We start from the raw sequence: 21587 nt of genomic DNA on the forward strand, positions 1-21587 counted from the left end.
GTTTTAAATGAAAAACATTACACTATGAAGGCTTGTTTCAAGCAGATTCAAAGAAAAGCTTCAGAAATCTTACAATGGTTAAAAAAGATTATTCATTAATTTAAAAGGAATAGAAATTTTCGGCGACAGGGCTGTAAGTCTTGTCCATTTCTTAAATCTTGCTAAATCGTGGCTGGAGATACTCCTAGATGCGAGAAGCTATTACATTGATCACAACGTACAAATGTGCGCATTATTGCAACTGATTTTGTATATGATTTGTTCATCAACAATCTGCCGGTCGGGTACGGCAGAATATTTGGATAGTTGATCAAATTGAAGATCGACCATTCGAATAGTGAATTAGTCAAATGGACTTGGCCCTACAGCATGAGGACCATTTTGGCGGGGCGAGATGAAATTACAGGGCACATATAGTGACTAGTCCCTTAATTATGTGACATAAATAACAGGCATGTTGAATATTACATTAAAAATACAAAGGTTTACATTTGAGTTTATTCATTACTTTACCAGAATGTACTTCTTTGGCTGTAATGTTGTACAAGCATATATGTAAGGCTATATAGGCTAGTGACTTACAGAAAAAAATTGCACTCAAAGATGTGCATTCAAACGAATTCTTAAGTAATACTTTCAGAATATTTTCACAGAAATTTATTTACACCGAGCTTATAAAATAGAGTTGATTTTCATGTTAAAAGTTTAGTGTTGCAGCAAGTGTTTCATAGCCATTTTCAGTTTTTTATCAAAAGGGGGATTCTCTTTATCAGAGCAGAAGAGGGCAAATTCAAGCAGCAAAAATGCTCATGAAACGTTACTGGATAAAAGTACAAATCCCACTATACATTTCCAATAGATGAGTGGTTGTTTTATCTTTAACAAAATAAGTTCTTAAAAACTGTATAATCAAATGGAACAAAGTGAGAGTGAATCTTTCCTTAAGAAATAATTATCTTGCTCATACTTTGCATATACATTGTACTATTTCAGATGAAGTGACCGCATAATCTTTCTGCTTCAAGTTGTTTTCCCCCAACAGCATAATACAGTTTGGCGGACAGATGCTGGGGTCTGTTCTTTTTTTAATACTCAGAAAGTAAATAAAACATGATAAAATTCAAACCTTATTGAAATGTATAAAAAAGTTGTTACATATATGTATAACAATGTCATGTTTAAACAGGTTTTACTCTTCCCCTTCTCTGGTCTTATGAAACTACTCCTGTAATGTTCATGTCTTGTTGAGATCCATGGAGCCTTTCTTCTTCATATTAATGATCTGATTGATGAGTTGTCCAAAGCTGATGTTGATAAAGAGACCCACAAGGATACAGATCCACCATTCCCATACAAGAGGAAAACTGATGTTAACTGTAGCATAGAAAAGAATGTATTACAAGTTATGAGCGACCTTCCAAGAACTGATATGTGAGATTTGATAGTGACAAATCATACCAGTCCTGCTCCTAAACTTTCCGTCTTGTTCTTCTGTTTTACCTGCACAAGTTATTGCTGAGTGAACCACAGTAACTGTGATAGAAAAGTCCCACAAACGCTGACGCAAAAATGTCAAGAACACAAATGCTGAGAAGAAGTAGGTACACTCCAAAGCTATGAAATCACCTGAGAAATGAAAACAAAAAGATTTTGGATGAACATATAGCTTTACTTACTTCTAAAACATGCTGAGCTTAAATACGGGTATGTCTGACATAATTTTTAATGACGCTATGAAATGATTTAAAGAACAAGTATGAAAAAAGCTTACCAAGAAAGGGCTGTGTACTCCATACTGTAGAATTTGTAAAAATGTTTTCAAAGCTCTTGTAATGAAAAGGGATTGTACCATCGAAGTTGCTCAATCTACACGAATAACATTAGATTACATAAACGAATTAGATAATCAAACAAATGATCACTGACAGACGAACTACCCAGAAATAATTATATGTGCTATAGTGATGCCGTAATTAAAACAGTTGCAAGAACTTACTGAAATATCCCATGTACTAGGCTGGCTGTTATGTAGAAAACAGTATAAAACGACAGCAAACTCAAGAACAACCAGAAAACCACAGCCTGAAAAAAGGAATCATTGTATAAATATATTATCACAAAAATTGAAGTGAGATGAAAGTTAGTCCCAGTAACTTGGACTCTGTGACTCGACTTTTAAAACCATTTTGACATGGTCCGGCTAGGCCCACCTATGTCAGAATGTTAAAACTAAGTAAGAGGCATTTTGTAGTACCCAAGGGAAAGATTTATATTAATGGAAAATACTCGATGCCCCTGTGCGCAAACCTACGAGACTTATCTAAAAATAAAAAAGCTAATTATTTTCTGAGTAAATAAATGCTTTGGAATTTGTTTTGCTGAATTTCCTTTTTATTTTTAAGGACATGTTATCACTTTCTGATGGCTGTCATAATAATTATGTCCATACATCATGTACAAGGAACTCTTGCCATCTAGTATACATGGTTTAATAATACTAGGCCTACACAATATCAGCAACTGAACAAGTTATGCAGGCAAGATCAATCTTCAGATACTTTTAAGGCCGACTAGGAAGCACCCCCATGGCCCACTCTGCACTAGCTAGATGCATAGATAGAGCATGTGTCCTTCCTCCACGGATAGAGACTACAGTCAAAGTGCAGCACTGGAACGTTAGCCCGTTAGGCCCCCATTATTAAGCCTGCGTCTGTGCGACTTGGGTGTTATTTTTCAAGACCATTCCTTTACAAAATCCATACAAATTGTACAACCAGAGAAGAAGAATACTCTGCTCCTGGAAACAGTCGGTTTGTATGCTGCTGTTTATCCAACGTCATTTTTGAGGGCCAGTGATGATAAACTCAGACCATAAATAAAATAAATAGGCACGCGCGCCACAGTCACGTACGGGATAAGTAAGCTGTGCCATAGACGCACATGTACGTACATATGTACACGTACAGTACATATGTGCATATACACACTGAAATGACAAACCGTATGAAGGGCGCCCTCTTTAAACTTACCGAAAGGTAACACGCACGCTCACGGCGATTCTCCTTCACCAAATTACGCAGGCGTCAAGGTCATTCAAATGCAACTTGCGGTACTTTAAATAAACTGCACAGAAGTGTAAATATGGTTTGTACTATGAGTTATGTACATTCCCTAAATTTAAAGAAAAAGGTGGGAACGTGGGCTCTGAACATTGTCTGTGCTGATCTCGCTTTTATGAGGGCGCCCCGTTTCATGGGACGAATCATAGAGAACTGTATTTCGTCGCATATTTCTCAAGACGGAACCATTATTTTCACGTCGGGTAAACTTAGAATTTCTAGTTGTTCCGTTCTTTATGTTGAATTATTTAAATGCAGTTTTATATATACAGACGGCATTCGGTTTCTATCCCTTTTTTTTTGCAGTTCATTTACAAGATTTTACTGCTTCAAACGTTCTTCTTTCGCGCCAAACGACCCTTCACAGCTTCATCACACTACAATTATTACGCAATTCAGTAGCCCCCCGTAAATTGAATATGAATGATTTTTCCTCCGCAAAAAAAAGTACGAAAAATATGAAATAAAATTATGAAATAAAAAGTTTAATTTGTTGCGGTAAATTTGGGTTACATTTTGCTACGGAGAATTACTTTTGTCAAATAGGCGACGGCACATGTCCTCGCTTAAAGCGGTTGTGCGGTCTATGGTAGTATGTAGTCTCCACATACAAAACAAGATAATGCCGTCTCTGACGGATTTTGCTGGACCAAATTAAACGGAGATTTTGTCAGAGAGATGGTTAAAACTAGGCGTTCTTCACCGTTAGAGGATCACGACTATGGGGAGGAGTTCCTGTCTTTGAGTAGCCGAAGGAGTAGGCGACAACCCAGGGCAAATGAGGAGGTATTTCACCACCAATTCTTTGTAGTTCTCGTGACTTTTTGTTCTCACCATCAGTCCTACAGGCGAGGCGATCGGTACGTCAGGCTGTGCACAATTGGCAGTGCGTTACCGAAATGAAGCCGATTTTCATTGTGATAAATCGATATCCGAAATAAATTTTGCTCTGTTTGAAATCCTTCCTAACTTATGTAAGAGAAAACCCCGACAGAAGACGCCAAAAATGCAGGAATATTAGCCAACTTGTCGCAATAATACTTAAAGTTAATAGCATGCTGAGTAAAGAAAAAGGTTGTTTGTGTTTGCAGTAGGGAAAGTGACCTTTGACCTTAATTGATGATGTATACAAGGACTTGTTCATCATGCGTAAGAAATAATTCAATAATTCTTTCCAATAGCAGTAAGATATCAAAGAGTTATTCACATTATTTTTGGCCATGTTGGAATTAAATTAAAAACAAAAATTTACCAACCCTGGCCTGGGTTAGCCTAATGAATTTCATAGACTGAGTTGCTTCTTTTTTACACACTTGAGTCTTGACTGACAGGGTGCATTCCACCAAATGGTTGGATTTCTGTGCACGAGCTCATTAATATTTTGTGATCCCAGGGTTTTTTTTACAAATAATATAGGCCTATGCCATAATCAGGAGGGATCATAGAAGTATTTCTATAAATCCCGAATTTGGGACTGGCAGTTTCCAGTTTGGGATATTTCTTTCACATAAAGCCCCAAATTGTGGGCCTATTTTGGATAGAAGTAGGCGACTTCATTCAGAGCTGAGCGCATAGTTTCACTACTATTTGGGGGTATTTTCAGAGAAAGGCAAATAAAAAAAACGTTCGTGGCTTTTCCAATGTTTTTGGACAAGTGAGGGTGCTGTTGCTGTGGTGTAAATGAGGGAAGACACTGTTCTGTTTACCTTTTTTATGTTCAAATACTAAACCTTAAAGTTGCTCTGTGAAAATATTTTTGCTGAAAACCTTTCACTGGCGTATTGCCATAGACATACACGATTTGCAAGGAAATAGACATACGACAGCAAAATAAAAAAATTGCACAAAACATTGTAACATTGAAGTTCAGTGCCTGAGATGTCATCACGGTATGAAAATTCACATACATGTAAGCATTAGAACCAAATGCCTCCATGTTTAGATTAAAATAGAGAACAAAAGTTTAAAATAAAGTTAATTGAAACATAGAGATTCAATTTCAATGTTGTACAATTGATATTACATGTACATGGTCCCTTTAATGCTTGCATTATTGAAAACTGTTGGGTACAAATTACACATGTTTTTATCCTTGCTTAACTTTTAAATGATGTGGACTTTTCTATTGTAGGTTGATGTAAGCTCCAGTAGTGATGTAACTCAAAAATGCAAACAGGATGGCACTAATTTGCGGGCTCGCTCTGTGAATTCAAACAACAGTATTGCTCAGTCAAGAATGCGGAGAAATAGGTAAAAATTGGAAAAACGTTTGATTTTCATTAACAACTGCAGTGACAAAGTGATATTAATTGACCACATTGAGGGGGAAGGTTGTAACTTTGTAATTGCTTCTTGAATCAGGGATTAAGCAGAATGGAAGGATATCGGTAATAAATTCTAGCGGAGAAAAGAATGAGTTTGGTACCACGAACTTGGCTTACAGTGAGAAGAAAATGTTTGTTATCATCGAAAATATAAGCATTTGATATACAAATCACTGTCTTCTTATTGCAGGCCTCAAATTTCAATGATTTTAGGGCACTGCCATTTTGGTCTCAGGTAAGTGGACATTTTAAGGGGCACTGGGGCCAAAAGCATGGGCAACGAGGCCATTTTTTTTTATAAAGGAAAGGCACCAAGGCCGCCTTAAAACTCCTGTGAAGTGACAAGAGCAGATCTGGAGAGGGGGAATCACCTCATCTCCTCTGACCGAAGAATAAAAAAGCAAAGCTGTAAGCAAGTTTTAAAATGCAAAAGAAATAAAATCGCCTCCTCTTTGGAGAAATCCACCTGTCTCACATGCTTTACTTATGAGTCGTGCGCACACCTCCGGCTCTGCATGACATAGTGCCCCTTTGTGTTTCGATTTCTGGGAATTTATCTACTATGGCTGGATTATGTACGTTGCAATATACAGACGTAGCCCTGTACAGCATGACCATATGGAATGGACCTGACTTTGCCGGAAGTTGTTCGGCCACACCACAAAAGTAATTTTTTGCATGGATTTAAGATCGGAAACGTACGGGAAATAAAAGGTATAGTTTCAGGGGGCACCACAGCCGAGATGAAAGGAGCATATGGCCATTTTTGGCCGCGGACAGAGTGCCATTTTCAAAGCACCGCAGCCAAGTGAAAGGGCACCGACCGCCATGGCCGCGGTGAAACTTAAGGCCAGTTATTGTACAGTGTTAAGCTATATTTCACACTCTAAACATATTTTGTTTTGTGCTTTTCTTTAGATCTCTTCGGATGGATGATACAAAAATTACCTCTTACAGTCCAGTACGAACCAGAAGGTCTGCTAAGATGGAAACAGAGCAAGAGCCATTGACTGAACCAGTCACTATTGATAATATCCACTTAGCAGAATTTGAGGAAGAAGATCATGAGTTCATACCACGGCGGAGTATGCGAGCCAGAAAGCCGTTATATACAACCATGAACACCAATATGATTGGTAAGGAAGACCTTCAGCCTGTACTTAGTAGTTGGAGAACATTTGTCATCGTTGTTGAACATGATTTTAAGCTTTTCATTAAGATCATAATGTGCAGCTTATAAATTGAAGTATATGTATTTTGCTTTTACAGTCAACCATGTGTTATCTGCACTACAAGAGGATAAAGCTGCCAAATCCATCCAGAAGAAAAGAAATAACATTGATGAAGAGGAAGAAGAAGAGGATGAACATCAAGGATCAGATGATGAGGTGAGGAAATAAATGTTCACTTGAGCGTTCACACAAAGAATCACATACATGTACATAATCTAACACAAGCTTTGTACCTGTAATTGTTTTTATTTATTCAGGAGGTTGATAGTACAAGCTTGGACATGTACTCTCGCATTAAAAGGCGTCACATCAAGAGACGATCTCTTGCTGAAGAGGAGGAAGAAGATACAGAAGATGAAGGATCTGATCAAGACAGTGATGGTAAAGACTTAGTAAAAGGATGTATAAAATTGACTTGATGATAGTTGAACCAAGGGGTTTGTGTCAAGATGTATGAAAATGGCCTGATGATACGGGAAGGAAACCTTAGGTGGAAAGATATTTGAATATGGTGAGATGCCGAACAGTCCTGATTTTTTCCTCTGCTTTTGGAACAGAATATTTAAATTTATTTTTCAATGTACACAAGATTATGTCATAATCTTTAAAAAGATATTTGGAGACTTGAAAAGGTCTTGCAACTTCTCTAATTCAACGTAGAAGAAAGTTCTGAAGAAGAAGAGGAAGAGGACCCACCTACAAGGAACTATGGCTTGAGACAACATCGACGAATTGTACAGAGATATGAGGCTCCATTACAAGGTGAAGTGACATTTATGTTCAATACTCAAGATAGATTAATATTGTATTTGTAACAAATAATTTAGTGTTAATGCATGGGCATATTGATGGCATGTTCTCATAGCTCACTGATATTTTTGTGTTTTCCCTTTAGAGACTATTCCTAGAAAACGGCCTATTCGTCTATTTGATAAATCACGTTCACCACTACGGCGGCATTATCGCAGTCATTCCAAACCACTTACTCCAATCAGAGGCCAGCATTTTAAGAGGTAAGAATAAGGGTGCAACTCGCTGTGAAATTGAAATGTTTTGGTAAAATGTTCTCAGATTTCAATGTTATCAAAAACTTTGACATTTTTAATCATTCTGTTATATTTTTATTAGAAATAATTTATCTGTTGTACACGATGGAAGGGTTTGAAATTCCATTTTAATCTAAAGTTATCAAGTCTATGTTTTTGCCTGATGTAGGAAGCACCATGCTGCCCACAACAGGTCATCTACTAGTACAGATTCTTCTGATGATGAAATGCATTTTGAGAGGCGTAAGAAAAAGAGTATGGCTCGGAGTAGAATGAGGTATGTTGCACTGAAGAAAAAAGGACTGAAAAAGATGCTTGAAAATATAATTGGATGTCAAAGAAAAACTTTCCTAGCAGTACCACATTCTGCGATTTCAATATTATTTTACGTACACCTTACAGGGCTGGAAATAAGAATTGATGAGGTCAAGGCCATTTGGCTGCCATGATCTATTCATTTGGAAGGGCACCAAGGCAAACAAGTAGGGCAGCAAGACCAAACACTAATTTGGATGTAGGGCACCAAGGCCATTTTTTTCCATTTGAATAGCGCTAAAAAAACTACCATACCATGTGCTGGTAGAGCAGTTATATTTTCGTTGGTTACCGTTGACTTCTGATAACTCGAACCTCAGGGAATAGATAAAATTCAAGTTGTCTGGATTTCGAGTTAACGAATATGCCTGAGTCATTGCGTCACCCACACATATGTACGTAATCACAATAAACTTAGTTGCTCTGCAGTGACAACATTTTGGTGATTATATTCTCGCTCTCTCTTCATTCTCATGGTGTGTTTTATAAGCACAAATAATCATTTTACAAACTGAGGCATTACAAAGTGAGGCATTACAGTGCATATAATTTGTTGCAGCAAGCTAGAACTAACAATCCAGTCAACATTGTGTGAAAGATGAGATAGACAATGTAATCAATATAATACACGAAGTGACATGTCCTTACATCCCAGTTAATGGCTTTTTTGTCTCTTACAGATGTCTTCCAATGAACATGGTTCCAGAAGATGTGACTGGAATCATGAAGGATCGTCAGAAAATTGGGAGCAGTCTTGCTGATGTAGATCCCATGAACATTGATACAACAGTAAGCATTATACATGTAATAGTGAACCAAGAGGGATGCAACTACAAGTCCCAATTTCAAAATCCAAGTCCGGAATTCTTGAAAACAGAACTTTAAACTTGTTTTGTGTGTAACAATAGCTTTTTATCAAAACGCTTAAATGACATGTCTATGTCTGTGAATAATTTACTATTCAATATTTTCACTTCACTAGGTGACTTTTGACTGTGTCGGTGGTCTCAACCAACACATCCGGAACCTAAAAGAAATGGTTGTCTTCCCGCTTTTGTATCCAGAAGTTTTTGATCATTTTAAGATGTCACCACCAAGAGGCGTTCTTTTCCATGGACCACCAGGGACTGGCAAGACGTTAGTAGCAAGAGCACTTGCCAATGAGTGTCGTCAAGAAGATAAGAGAGTTTCTTTCTTCATGAGGAAGGGAGCAGACTGCTTGAGCAAGTGGGTAGGAGAGTCTGAGAGACAACTCAGACTCCTCTTTGATCAGGTATGGATGACTTAATAAGTTTTGAAAAATGGCGTTTGCTTACTTATGGGTTAGTAAATAGCTGAATATTCTGTCCTGAAATGAAGACCCTTCAGTTTTGGACCTCTGCTTTTGAATAAGACTTATTTCAGTATTGAATACATCTCAAACGTACATGTAAATCCGATATTTTGTTTCAACAGGCATATATTATGCGTCCTTCCATCATCTTCTTTGATGAAATTGATGGCTTGGCACCTGTGCGATCAAGTCGTCAAGATCAGATCCATTCTTCTATTGTCTCAACACTGCTTGCCCTTATGGATGGCCTTGACAGCCGTGGTGAGATCGTTGTCATAGGAGCAACCAATCGAATTGATGCTATTGATCCAGCACTTCGTCGTCCTGGACGGTTTGATCGAGAGTTCTCATTCCCATTACCTTCGCAAGAGGTGAGTATATTAGCTCATTGGAGGCATAGCAACTGCTTATTGCCATCCCGAATCCCTCAGCAGCATTGATTAAATGTAACTTTCCAGCACAAGGAGGCTTTGAAGGCATTCTTTATTTATTAACTGTTTTGAGGAACAGTTTCTGCAAATTCTTGTTTTTAATGTGACTGCAGGCTCGACGTAGCATTTTGTCCATTCATACTACAAACTGGAGTCCAAAGTTGTCTGATGCATTCATCTCTGAGGTCGCTGAAAAGTGTGTTGGTGAGTTCATCAGTTTAATCCTGCTAGATGCTATCGTTGGATGCACAGGTTATTTTTTTCATTCTGAGTCAAGTAGTTTGTATGTTTTTGCTGCCTTATTGACATCACTTACAAGCTAACTGTGTTTTTGAACACATGGAATATGGGTGCCGTTGGCTTTATATTCTTTGACAACATTGTTGAAAACATACTGCCAGCATCTCGTAATTCGGAACCATTCGGAACACTTAGTTCCCAATGCAGAATGGGCGGCTGTTCCATTGAGAACGTGGCATTCACTGCGTTTTTAGATGCATCCTTATTAGAACACAAGCAAATAGCTAATTTTGTAGCTGTTATTTGTCTGTTCTCTTTCCAACTCTGTCAGGCTACTGTGGTGCAGATTTGAAAGCTCTGTGCACTGAAGCTGCTCTGTTTGCACTCCGACGTCAATATCCACAAATCTATGCTTCCAAAGAGAAACTTCAGTTGGATGTAACTCAGATTCAAATGAGTGCCAAAGACTTCCATAAAGCTATGAAGAAAGTTGTACCAGCTGCTCAACGTTCAGTGGTGTCACCAGGCAGGGCATTGTCTGTCATCATCCAGCCATTGTTGCAGAATCAGTTAAATGCTGTGTTGGAGCAATTACACCGTGTCATGCCTGCTGCAGTCACCTCAAGTGACAAGGCTACTACATCTGGTGACATAAGTGAGTAGGAATACTGATGGAGATTATGGTCTGATAGGTCATGTCAAGATCTTTTGGATTAGTGAAATAAGTCTACGCAGTGGGGTTGCATTTGCAGTGCATGTGTCTTTGGTATGTGACTCAATCACCTTGAAAAACTTTCTGTTTTCATTGCATTTGTGACCTAATACTCTTTGCGGAAGTCATAGTTGATTGATGGCTTTAGCAGATGTCAAACCAAGGCTACTGTAATTCAATTAGAAATTATAACGAGTTATTGTTGCAAATATATACCTCTATAGGCTCCTCCTCAGCTGCATCAAAGATGGTGCTGGACGTGACTGATGAATATGATGACTACAGTGAGGAGGAGGGTCCTTGCATCTTTGACAAGTCTTCAACACAGAGCGATGGAAAGAGAAAGAAAAGTGTTTGTGACAGAGAACAGTCAAGTTATTCATTCATGGACTTCTCAAGGCAAGTTGGACATTTGTCACGTTTTGAGATTCACTGCAGTCAACATATTGTTTTTTAAAACTGATTGTGTTTTTAAATTAGACCAATTGCCTGTTGAAACAGTCTTACATGAATTACCTCCACAATTGTCATCATGCACAGTGCTGCGTATGAGAGGCCTTCAACCCACAGACCTCGTCTTCTTCTAAGTGGTGCCGAAGGTCAAGGTCAAAGTTCGTATCTTGGACCAGCTGTTCTACATCATCTGGAGAAGATGCCTGTTTACCGATTAGATCTTCCTGCTTTGTATTCAGTCAGTGTGAACACACCAGAGGAGTGCTGTGCTCAGGTGAATCATGCTGAGTAGTCAGGTTGGGAAGTTGGGTTGGAAGTCGGATATTAACCAAAGTGACATACACATTAGTGATAAAGATGCATTTCTGACCTCTTTCAACAAAGAGTTATTTTAACTTAAGTCTGTCCTTGCTTGAAGAAATGCAAATGTAACCTTGAGCAATAGATATGTGAATTTGGGGATGTTATTCCTTCAGTGTCATTGATGATGAAAGTTTTAAAGTAATTTATATTGGAATCTAAGCATGATATGATTCCAGATTTATTGACTGATCTTTTTGCTTTAGATTTTCCGTGAAGCTGGACGTAGTAGTCCCAGTGTTATCTACATGCCTAATATCAGTCGTTGGTGGGAAACAATTACAGACACAACAAGGGCAACATTTCTAAGTCTTCTACTGGATCTTCCACCTAATGCACCGGTATTGATTTTAGCTACAAGTGAGAAGGCCTTGCATGAAGTACCACTAGAGGTATGGAATGGTTTGAATAGATAATTGCGAGCAAGAAATGTTGACTTACAGAAACAGTTCTTTTGTAGGATCTCAGAATTGACTTCACTCGCTTGAAATATGACACACAGATTTCCCCACTGTATTTTTTTGTGGTCAGCTTCTAATTAATTGGCACGCAGGTACGAGAACTATTTAGTGATTATAGAGGGGAAGTCTACCGAGTGAGACTCCCATCTCCTGAGGAAAGACATGCCTTCTTTGAGGATCTCATCCTTCATCAAACTTGTAAGCCACCACCCAGGAAGAGAAGAGCAGGTACATATAGGTATATTCATGCAGTGATTGTAATGTGTTCAGTTCTCCTTTAAGTCATAACAGATACCATCCAGAAAGTTTGCAGGATTAAGTTTCCATCTTTGAACTTCATTGTTTCATACACGTGATATTTATGGGAGAATTTAGATTTTGCCCAAACTCATATTTTTGTATGTAATTTTGTATGTTTGTTGTAATCAAATATATTGAGGAAAGAAAGAGGTGACTTTTTTGTTACGGTTCACCCTTGTGTGTGAGATCTGTATTCACCTCCCTCACAAGATCAAGCATCATATATATTTCCATTAATTCACAAACTATTTCCTTCCATCTAGTAGCTGGTAGCTTGGAAGTACTACCTGTTGTGGCACCCCCAGAGCCACGCAGACTTCAAGAAGAAGAGCTGAAGAAACTTGAAGAGCGTGAAGAGTCAACACTAAGAGAACTGAGGTTATTCCTCCGAGATGTGCTGACACGCCTTGCAAATGAGAAGAAGTTTCGACATTTCTTGAGACCAGTTGATCTTGAAGAGGTGAAATTTTAACTTACAGTAGTACTTCTTTTTGGGTAGTAAACTTTTGTAGTACTCATATGACTTGCTTACGCATCCACAATATTGACAATATGGAATAAATTGTGTATATTTTACAGGTACCAGACTACTTAACTGTAATTAAGAATCCGATGGACCTGTCAACCATGATGAATAAGATTAACATGCATCACTACAACAGCGGACGGGACATGATGGATGACATTGATCTGATTTGCCAGAATGCATTGGAGTATAATCCTGACAGAGATCCTGGTGGTATGTCACTTAATCTGAGCAGGTGTATTGCTTTGGAGTATAACACTGACATATCTTACATGGATCTTTGCATCACTCTCATTTTGTTGTTTTGTTGGTGGTCAGTAGTGCCTTGTATACCTCTTGCATTTCTCATTGCTTCGTTGAAAATTTGAAGTAAAGTTCTGATCTTTGTGTCAGCCGTGAACCCAAGATCTGCTATAGAATTTGTTTTATGACCTCTTTGTCAATTGTTTTTCTACTCATTTCTTGCTTTGTGACAGATCGTGCCATCCGTAATTATGCCTGTGAGTTGAAGGATACAGCATATGCCATTATTGAAGCAGAGATGGACAAGGATTTTGAGAAGGAGTGTCTTGATATCAAGGAATCGAGGATGAATCGAGGTATGAGCTGGAAATTAGAGCTGAGGTAGCAGTTTGCATCATCATGCGTGTGCTATGTGATTCAAAAAGGAAAAAAATGAATATTTCTGTCGTGGAAAATTTGGCATTAATCATGTCTCAAGAGTCTTGCTGGGATCAGTATAAGACAGGTTTGGGGTGATATTTATGTGCTTCATGGATGAATGTATGCAAGACCAGAAGAAATCACCCCTTTGAGTAATATTCCTTGATCAATAAGGGAGCGTCTGAAAAGTCAGAATGTTTGGAACGTTTTTGCACAGTCAGTGTGTTCCCACAGTGAGATGCTGAGCATTCGGTTAGGAACATGCTGTTTCATTGGAATGATCCAGTAGTGAAATATTTTGGACACTGCATTCCATGTGTCTATTGCCTCAGTTCATTACAATATGTTCGCTCCCTACACGTTTTTGCCCTGCATTGTCAGAAAAATGTTGTCCTTGCTGATAATATGTGTCAGTAGAGGGCAAATGGCATTTGTCATGATTTGAAATAATTTGGGTGCAGTTACAATGGAATTTATCGGTGAACGTTTATTTCTGTAGCAGTGATAATAAAATTGATGATGTAAGTTGTAATAGTGAGATTTTAGAAAAGAACATGTTCCATGCTATGTTAAGCCTTATGCACCATTTACAGGCCTTTGTCAGAGTAGTACTCGAGTGTTACATGTAGATTAAAAACCTTTCATACTCAATCAGGTCCTTATTTGACATCGTGTGTGTTTATTTGAAGATTACCTTTCAAGAGGCAAATATGTATAAGCTGTCATTATTTAATTTATGAAGCAACTTGATCACTTTGTCTTTTTGGTAACAGGGTTATCATTCAGAGTACTTTCCTTCATAGAATTGTCTTCCTAATTAAGGTAGCTTTATTGGCATCTTTCAGGTCAAAGCCCTGCCAAAACAGCACCTCTTTATTACCGAGTTCTTCCTCCAAGCATGCTGCCAGCCAGTCAAGAGCCTCCTAAACTCAAGCCAGTCCGAGAGCAGCCTGCCAATCTTAAGAGGAAGAATGACACACCTCCAAAGATTAATCCTGTCAGTGGTTTGACTGATCCGTTCTCCCAGTCCAAGTCTGTAAAGAGGAAAAAGCAGACACGTTTAAGATCAAGATGGAACAGAGGATTCATAACGTCAGCAAGAAAAAAGAAGAAGGTGACAAGCACAACAGAGGGCTCAACTAAATTAGATCCAGATGGGACAGAAGAAGTAGAAAATAAGGAAGAGGACAGTGTAACTGAAAATGCGTCTAGCATAGAAGTTGAAGCTGATAGTAATCTTGAACCAGTTAGTCCAAGCCATGATGAAAGGGATGACAGAAGTAACTTTCATCAAACAGATGCCCCACCTTCATGTTTACAAGAAAATGGACCAGTTGAGAATGGGATTGAATCGAACGGTATACCTGATGAGCTTGAAGCTAGTCGGCATTCCCAAATGACTAATGATAGACCCTGCAGTGAAAATGATAGCATAAAGAGTGGTGAGGTGCACCGAGATGCCAGACCAATCCGCTCTAGACTGCGCTCAAGTGCTAGTTCTCATTCTGATAACAATCCTACTTCACCCAAGTCTACCTCCTTAATACATTCAACGAATGGAACTGAACACTCTACTCATGCTGCATCTAAGGCACCTGATGTTAGTAATGGAACAGATCAATTTGAACAAAGCAGAGGGACTTCAAGATCAGAAATGGCAAGTGTAGACCAAAATACCTCAGGAGCTATCCAGAGACAGACAAGAAATCACCCACCATCTGCAGAGATGGAAGGTAAAAATGTAACAAGATCTCATCCTGATGATACAAGGATGGGGTCTTTTGACAGAGAGGAAACGGTAGCAGTTGAAGCGGGTAAGAGTGACAAGAGGAGTAAATTTGACTTATTATTTGAAAGAACAGGTTAAAGTGGGTTTCACAGTGACACCAAATTTCAAGGATAAAACGTTAGGTGTCTGCAGATGATTGGATAAAGCAGAAGTGAAGATGGTTCCCTGCATTGTTTTGAACCCGTTACGTTGAATTTACTTGTAGGAGGCTCACCAAGTCCAAGAAGAATGACTCGTAGGATGTGGGCAGATATGACCGCACCAAAGATTGTAGGAAAACCTGAGGAAACCACACCAGTACTGGTGGCAGATCACAAAAGGTTAAAGGTAGGTTAATTAACAAGTATTATGTAGTAGATGATGCTACTGTAAACAGACTCTCACTCAAGGAAAGCACTGGATTCAGAAAAGATCAGGTGACACAATGCTGGCATTCTTCTGACTTTCCTGTACATGCTTAAATTAATATGACTCAGCAGAAAGTTCTGAGGTGAACTTGAGTGCTTAGCTGAGAGATGCCCTTCAACCTTTTGGTGGGGGAGGGACAAGGCTCATTTTAAATGAGAAAGCAAAATGTTTTCTGAAGTTTTGGTGCAGTCGTGCAAATAAGCAACTGTTTCAGTATTCATCATTCCAGTAAGAACAGCTTTTTTTCCCCACGCCGAAAGCGCAGTTCTTGAAGTTTCCTTTTTCTGTTGTTTAAAGGTTGCCCTGGAAAACTAACATTGATTCTTTATATACATGTACATGTACCTCTGTGTAATGTTGTCTTTACTAGGCCCTTCTATCCACTGTGGTACAAAGAACTAGTGGTAGTAATGTTGAAACTTTGGAGAGACTCTACTGCAGTCTGAGTCAGTTCATCTACACACATCGTATGGAGTATGACAAAACTCAGTTGATTACGGTGAGTATTCCCCATGTTATGATTTGAGTTTGTGGAAAAGAAAAATGTGCATTAATTCTGAACACATAAATTGTTGAAATCACAGTCTTTATATTTATTCTGGGGCATAACGTTGGACAAGCTGTATTTATATGAAGGTTCTGCTACTTTTATTTATATCTGTACCATTCTTTGCAGGATATGGAAAGTGAAGTGCTGTGCTTTGTGAGGATGTAAAATACAAAATAGGGAAGGACAGTGGAAGACTTTGAATTCTGTGGATAGTCACATTTGACTTGGAACGTATAGAAATTATCATCGTATTTGGAGTGTTCTTAAAGTATCCCTAAAAATGAGTATTGAAATACTTGGGATGATTTGGAGCTATACAGTTGACGTGACCCTACCTCATTACATCAACAAACTTGCTGGCAAAACGGTACATCTCAGGGAAACATCTTACATTCTCTGCTAGATTTTTATTCAACAGAGTTTGTAGGAGATCTGTCAATGTTACATTTTCCCAAACTACTTTTGAGTTGGTGTGTTTTTGGAATAGATTACACCAATTTGTTAACGCTGACTAGATGAAACAGTTTAGAGAAAAAATGTTGGGAGCATATTGAGCATCATAGACACAGTAAACTGTCCATAATCTGAATTGGACCTCATAATAGTGTTAATGTCAAACAATGGGTACAGTTTTTACTTATAGGTGAGTCTACATGTATATATGTTCACAAGACACGTCAGAAGTAAGAGTGTGAATTGTTGTCTTTTGTTCATTTGAACAGCCTGCAACTTGACTCGATTACAGTACTGCATTAGGCATACATGTCATTTGGTTGACAAATTTCACTCTCAGGCTTTGCTTAGTGTAGTTAGATCAGTTTTCAATTCTTGAATAATGCTTTTTTTCCAGAGACCTGCTGTTTGACTTGACATTTTCTCAGTGTTTTGTGTAGAAAAAAAAAAGATTTCTATTAAACCATGTTGGGAAACTAAGCGCTAAGTGATTATTGAAGGAATTGTCTGAATGTGGATTTGAACTTGCAACCTTCAGAATACCTTACCAGTGGTCAACCAACTGAGCCGTCCAGCCCTGTGTTGGTGGCCCTTCCCAGTTATCAGTCACTTTGTTTAGAGGGGGACTTGCCAGATGCAACAAAACCTGTGATAGCAACTGAATTTCATATTTTGCCATTGAATGATTTTTTTCTAGCTTGATATTAAATATGTGAGTTGCTGCTTTTCAAGTCCTTCAGAAGTTCAAGTACACTGTACATGTAGGTGGGAAATGAGAGAATGGAATCTGATCTGTGAGATTAACATCAGTGTTACAGAGGAGTTGGATGTGGCATGAAGTGAGGTTATCTTAGGCAAGAAGAACCACAGAATATTTGGGAAATCGTTTAGAGCATGTATGGTTAATATGCATTTACATTCCAGAGATAAACTGAGTAAGTTAAATTGACAGTACCTCAAAGGAGAGTTAATGTTGGGCTTGAATGCTGCCTTACAATGAGGTAGAGTGAATTACCTTTGTAAAGTCTTTGCAATGTGTACATGCTGCAGATGATTGTGTTGATAGTGTGTGATAGTAATGGAATATGTTTAATGGATCCTCATTTGACATTTGAGAGTCATGGGATGGGATTAACTGGATGAAACAGTAAACATTGAGTATTACCTTGCAGAAGTGAGAAGAGTAAACCCTTTACTGTCGGGATCACCAAGCTCATGGATAAGTAACTTTCTCTGAAACACTTCCAAATTTTTGAGTGTTCATTCCATAAAACCAGATTTTGAAAACAATTTACAAATTTACCATATTCCCCCTTCCTTGAAATGTATACTGAAGCAGAAAATCACACCGGTTTCAAAAGTTCAGTTTTAAACTTCTATTAGTTTTTCAGTATGCAGTATCTATGGTACAAATGCATCAGCTAGCTTAGGCAGGAATCTTAAGTATTACTAGAAATGCATTAACCGTTGATGACTTGTGACCGCTTTGAAACTAAACTCTTTAGTGTCCACATTCTTACATGTGGGTTCCTTGTTACGTTTAAAATATGCAAAGGCTTGAATTATTTGCTTTAGTTTGCAGTATGTTGAACATAAGTTTTGTCGTGCTGCAAATATCTCTAAGCTACTGAAAAGGGCATACAGGATAAATTCTGTAGCAGTACATGTGTTTGGTGTAACCGGTAATCTAATTAGTTAGATAATCTGATAATCCGATAATCTAACTGATAATCTAACTGTTCCTACTGATCCTACTGATTACTAGTCCTGTTGATCTTGCTGTTCTTGTGACATCAACCAGGGCAGCCCAAGATCCTAATATATATATATATTTGGGGGGGGGCGGTAGGGGATTTGCATGAAATAAAAATCTTTAAAGTGACAGCAACATTGTAAATGTAATTTCGTTGGAGATTTAACAGGGTAATGTCAAATTGGAAATATTAATCATTTATTCTTTGTTGGTATTAATACTTGAAGCCGAAGTGACTTTTATGAAGATCAAAGACTTACAAAATCAAATAATTGCTGGAAGATGATGGGTCACTTTCTGTTATTTTGAAGTCAGCATTGATTGTTGTGCTTTACATGTCATGACCTTGAAATCTTGTCATGTTAATTTGTTTTCATATTTGTAAATATGAATTGCATCAGACGAGAAGTTGTTTGAAGTGAGTACTTCCTATTTAAACTCCAAGGTTTAATTTTCAAAAAAGTAAGGATGAAACTGTTTGGAATATGGCCCTTACGGAATTCATTTTTCAGAAACATTCTACTTGATGAGATATTATGAGTTAATATATTGGTAATTTATGAGAATGAATTAGATTCTATCTTGTAAGACTAATACAAAAGATGTTAATACTTTGGTGCTTCTGAGTTGGATCTCTTAATCTGAAAATGAAAGATTTGAAGTAATCTTTAGTTACCTGAGATTTGCTCTTTTCCATGAACAAAACTGATTCCAGAAAGCAGTTGTAGTGAGAAAGCCTCCAGGTTCAACGTTTTACAAATTTCCTGCAGTGAATGATCTTATTCTGTAATTTACAAGAAGACATACACTTAGGAAGCCGATAAATGTACACACACTTGTTGTACCCAGATTTTCATCTTAAATTGTTGACGTCCAGAAATTGAAGAACTGCCAATTCATTGTACAACAGAAATACATTTGAGTATGTGGGTGAAAATTTGTCACGGAAAACACTCTTAGGAAATGGGACACAAAAAGATAAGCCATAAGAAGTAATTCATTGAAAGAAGACGCTAAGTATCCTGCCACATACCTTGCTGTATGAGCATGATGCAGATAAAAACTTGGTAATTATAATGTCAAGAATTCAGTGGATTACAAATAACATGAGGTGCTTGTAAGATAAATTTTCATTTTTGCAATGTTTCTAACTTGTAAATTTTGTAGGGCAGTGATTTTGTGTTTTGATATAACTTGTAATTTGCAGTACATGTGCGCTGTCAGTGCAAGGTTATGTTGTCCATTTGATGTAAAATTTGTGCGTTTTTGTTCTGCAGACAGGCTGCATATATATGTAGGTCATTTGGTATTTTACAGATGCCTGTAGAAACATGTTATCCATCACATGACTGCAATATGGTAATGATCTCATGGAAGGTCATTTCCACAATTTGAATTTTATTATTGTGTGTTGGAGAGGCCAGGATTAATCATTAAATTTTGTATTTTTCTGTAACGACGTTTGACTTGTAGGAGAAACTATGTTGTGAGTTAATATTGATAATGAAACTCGCTAGGTAAAGTTATATTTAAGTTATTAAGGGAAATTTGCGTCACATCTTGAAGGTCATAAATGTGACCTTTTCAGTGTGCATTGGTCACTGTACCTTGTATGATGCAGCTACATCTACACCGAACATGTGTCTTGAAATCTGAAGATGGATTACAGTGTAAGTTGCAATGAAAACATGGGTAGGTTTCCGAGTTCAGAAAGTTCAGGTATGTTTTAGGCCAACATGTACATGTATTTCAAAAACTCTTCGTGAATGTCTATGCAACATCGCATTCATAGAAGTGTATCCATTGCTTCAATAAATGGCTTTCAAATAGTGAATTACAGAACCTTTGTACATCATATGTACATCAAAAACTTTTCTCTGTGAATGTTTTATGTACATAAAGGTGTGTAAGTTGTCTTTTCACCATTTGTGAATTAGATGTGTTATACGTAATGACTCCAGTGTTGTATTGAGTCCATCGCGAGTCACTCAGTCTTTAACCAATTAACAAGCTATTCAAATGAACTGTAACAAAAGCATTTGTTTGTCATTGTTCACCCAGTTACGAGAAACTTGTGAATGAAGTGACTTGTAAAAGGACTTGTAATGGACTCAAATGCATCACTGCTTTAGAATGCTTGTTAATGAAATGTTTTCACCCTGGTGTAAACAGCGTTTGTAATTTGTTTTTCTATCTTTGTACTGAACTTTTGTATTTACTTAATTTGAATTATTATTGGAATACATTAAAGTCAATCTGACATTTCAAAAGTTTCATAATTTTTTCATTTTGTGCTCACTGTGCAAGAGGGTAAGAAACAGTTAAGGGGCTCCTGAGTATGGTGTTGATGACATACAATACCAGTCAACTAAAGAGTTGCACTAAGTTCATTGTATCAATATGTGAAGGCGTATCAGTACCGGTACACCATCTGTGATGTCTCCTAGGTATGGATGATTGGCAGGGGTGTGATGAGTGGGCCAATTAAAATCTAAGCTGAAAACAACTAGAAAAAGCTGAAATGTTAAAAGTTCCAATATACAGTACATTACTTTTGTACAGACCAGGTGTACAAAAAAGCTGAAATTCAGGGTAAACATCTGAACATGAAAGAACTGAATTGTCACACAACTGGACGGCAAACACAAATCATCGATATGGGGAGGTGTCTCCTATGTATGGATAAAGATGGACAGTCTGCAGAAGCCAGAAAAGGTTGGCCAACTCAGAGCATCAAAATGTGCAGAAGGGTTGGGACAAAAGCAAAAGTTGCAGAGGAGACAGCATTGAACCAATATCTGCCCTTACCATCTCATACAGATTGATTAGGAAAGACACAGACGTCTGCTCAACAGCCAGTTTGGCTTGGGTGGTTAACGTGTGCATCTATCCCGATCATCTCTTGGAGCAGACACCAACACGTACATCTGTCCTGAAAATCTCTTGAAATGCACACAAGCACATACGTCTGTCCTGACCATCTCTTGGAGCAGACAACATGTACATCTGTCCTGACCATCTCTTAAAGCAGATTATCACCAACACAAACATTAATCCTGACTATCTCTTGAAATAAACACCAGCACGTTCATCTGTCCTGACCATCTCTTGGAGCAGGC

General features: G+C 37.9%; 2 protein-coding genes across 5 annotated transcripts; one reads left to right on the plus strand and one right to left on the minus strand.

Annotated features, from left to right (window-relative positions):
- Positions 1-469: 469 nt before the first annotated feature.
- Positions 470-2941, minus strand: tmem244 (transmembrane protein 244). Its single transcript, XM_022246904.2, has 5 exons — positions 2775-2941; positions 1997-2082; positions 1772-1866; positions 1501-1626; positions 470-1374 (listed from the first exon to the last, which is right to left on the minus strand). Exons 1-5 carry the CDS (start codon positions 2838-2840, stop codon positions 1235-1237), a joined length of 513 nt encoding a protein of 170 aa, XP_022102596.1. The 5' UTR covers positions 2841-2941; the 3' UTR covers positions 470-1234.
- Positions 2942-3703: 762 nt separating this feature from the next.
- LOC110985722 (ATPase family AAA domain-containing protein 2-like) lies at positions 3704-20738 on the plus strand. 4 transcript variants are annotated; one of them, XM_087149028.1, is made up of 25 exons: positions 3704-3905; positions 5251-5369; positions 5634-5678; positions 6362-6579; positions 6713-6831; positions 6933-7056; positions 7336-7437; positions 7571-7688; positions 7891-7998; positions 8717-8825; positions 9019-9309; positions 9492-9740; positions 9914-10004; positions 10372-10695; positions 10977-11151; positions 11293-11479; positions 11772-11957; positions 12119-12254; positions 12590-12786; positions 12906-13065; positions 13329-13451; positions 14361-15329; positions 15510-15631; positions 16083-16211; positions 16389-20738. In XM_087149028.1, the coding sequence occupies exons 1-25, from the start codon at positions 3798-3800 to the stop codon at positions 16425-16427; spliced, it is 4548 nt and encodes a 1515-aa protein (XP_087005154.1). In that variant the 5' UTR covers positions 3704-3797; the 3' UTR covers positions 16428-20738. The 4 variants fall into 4 exon arrangements, with proteins under 4 accessions (XP_087005154.1, XP_087005156.1, XP_087005155.1 ...); XM_087149030.1 differs by having other exon boundaries at positions 14361-15248; XM_087149029.1 differs by having other exon boundaries at positions 12593-12786.
- The last annotated feature ends 849 nt before the right edge of the window (positions 20739-21587 follow it).

The sequence above is a fragment of the Acanthaster planci genome, linkage group LG18 (assembly GCF_054643075.1).
Source record: "Acanthaster planci isolate LZ-2023a linkage group LG18, COTS_SCS, whole genome shotgun sequence".
Taxonomy (NCBI): Eukaryota; Metazoa; Echinodermata; class Asteroidea; order Valvatida; family Acanthasteridae; genus Acanthaster; species Acanthaster planci.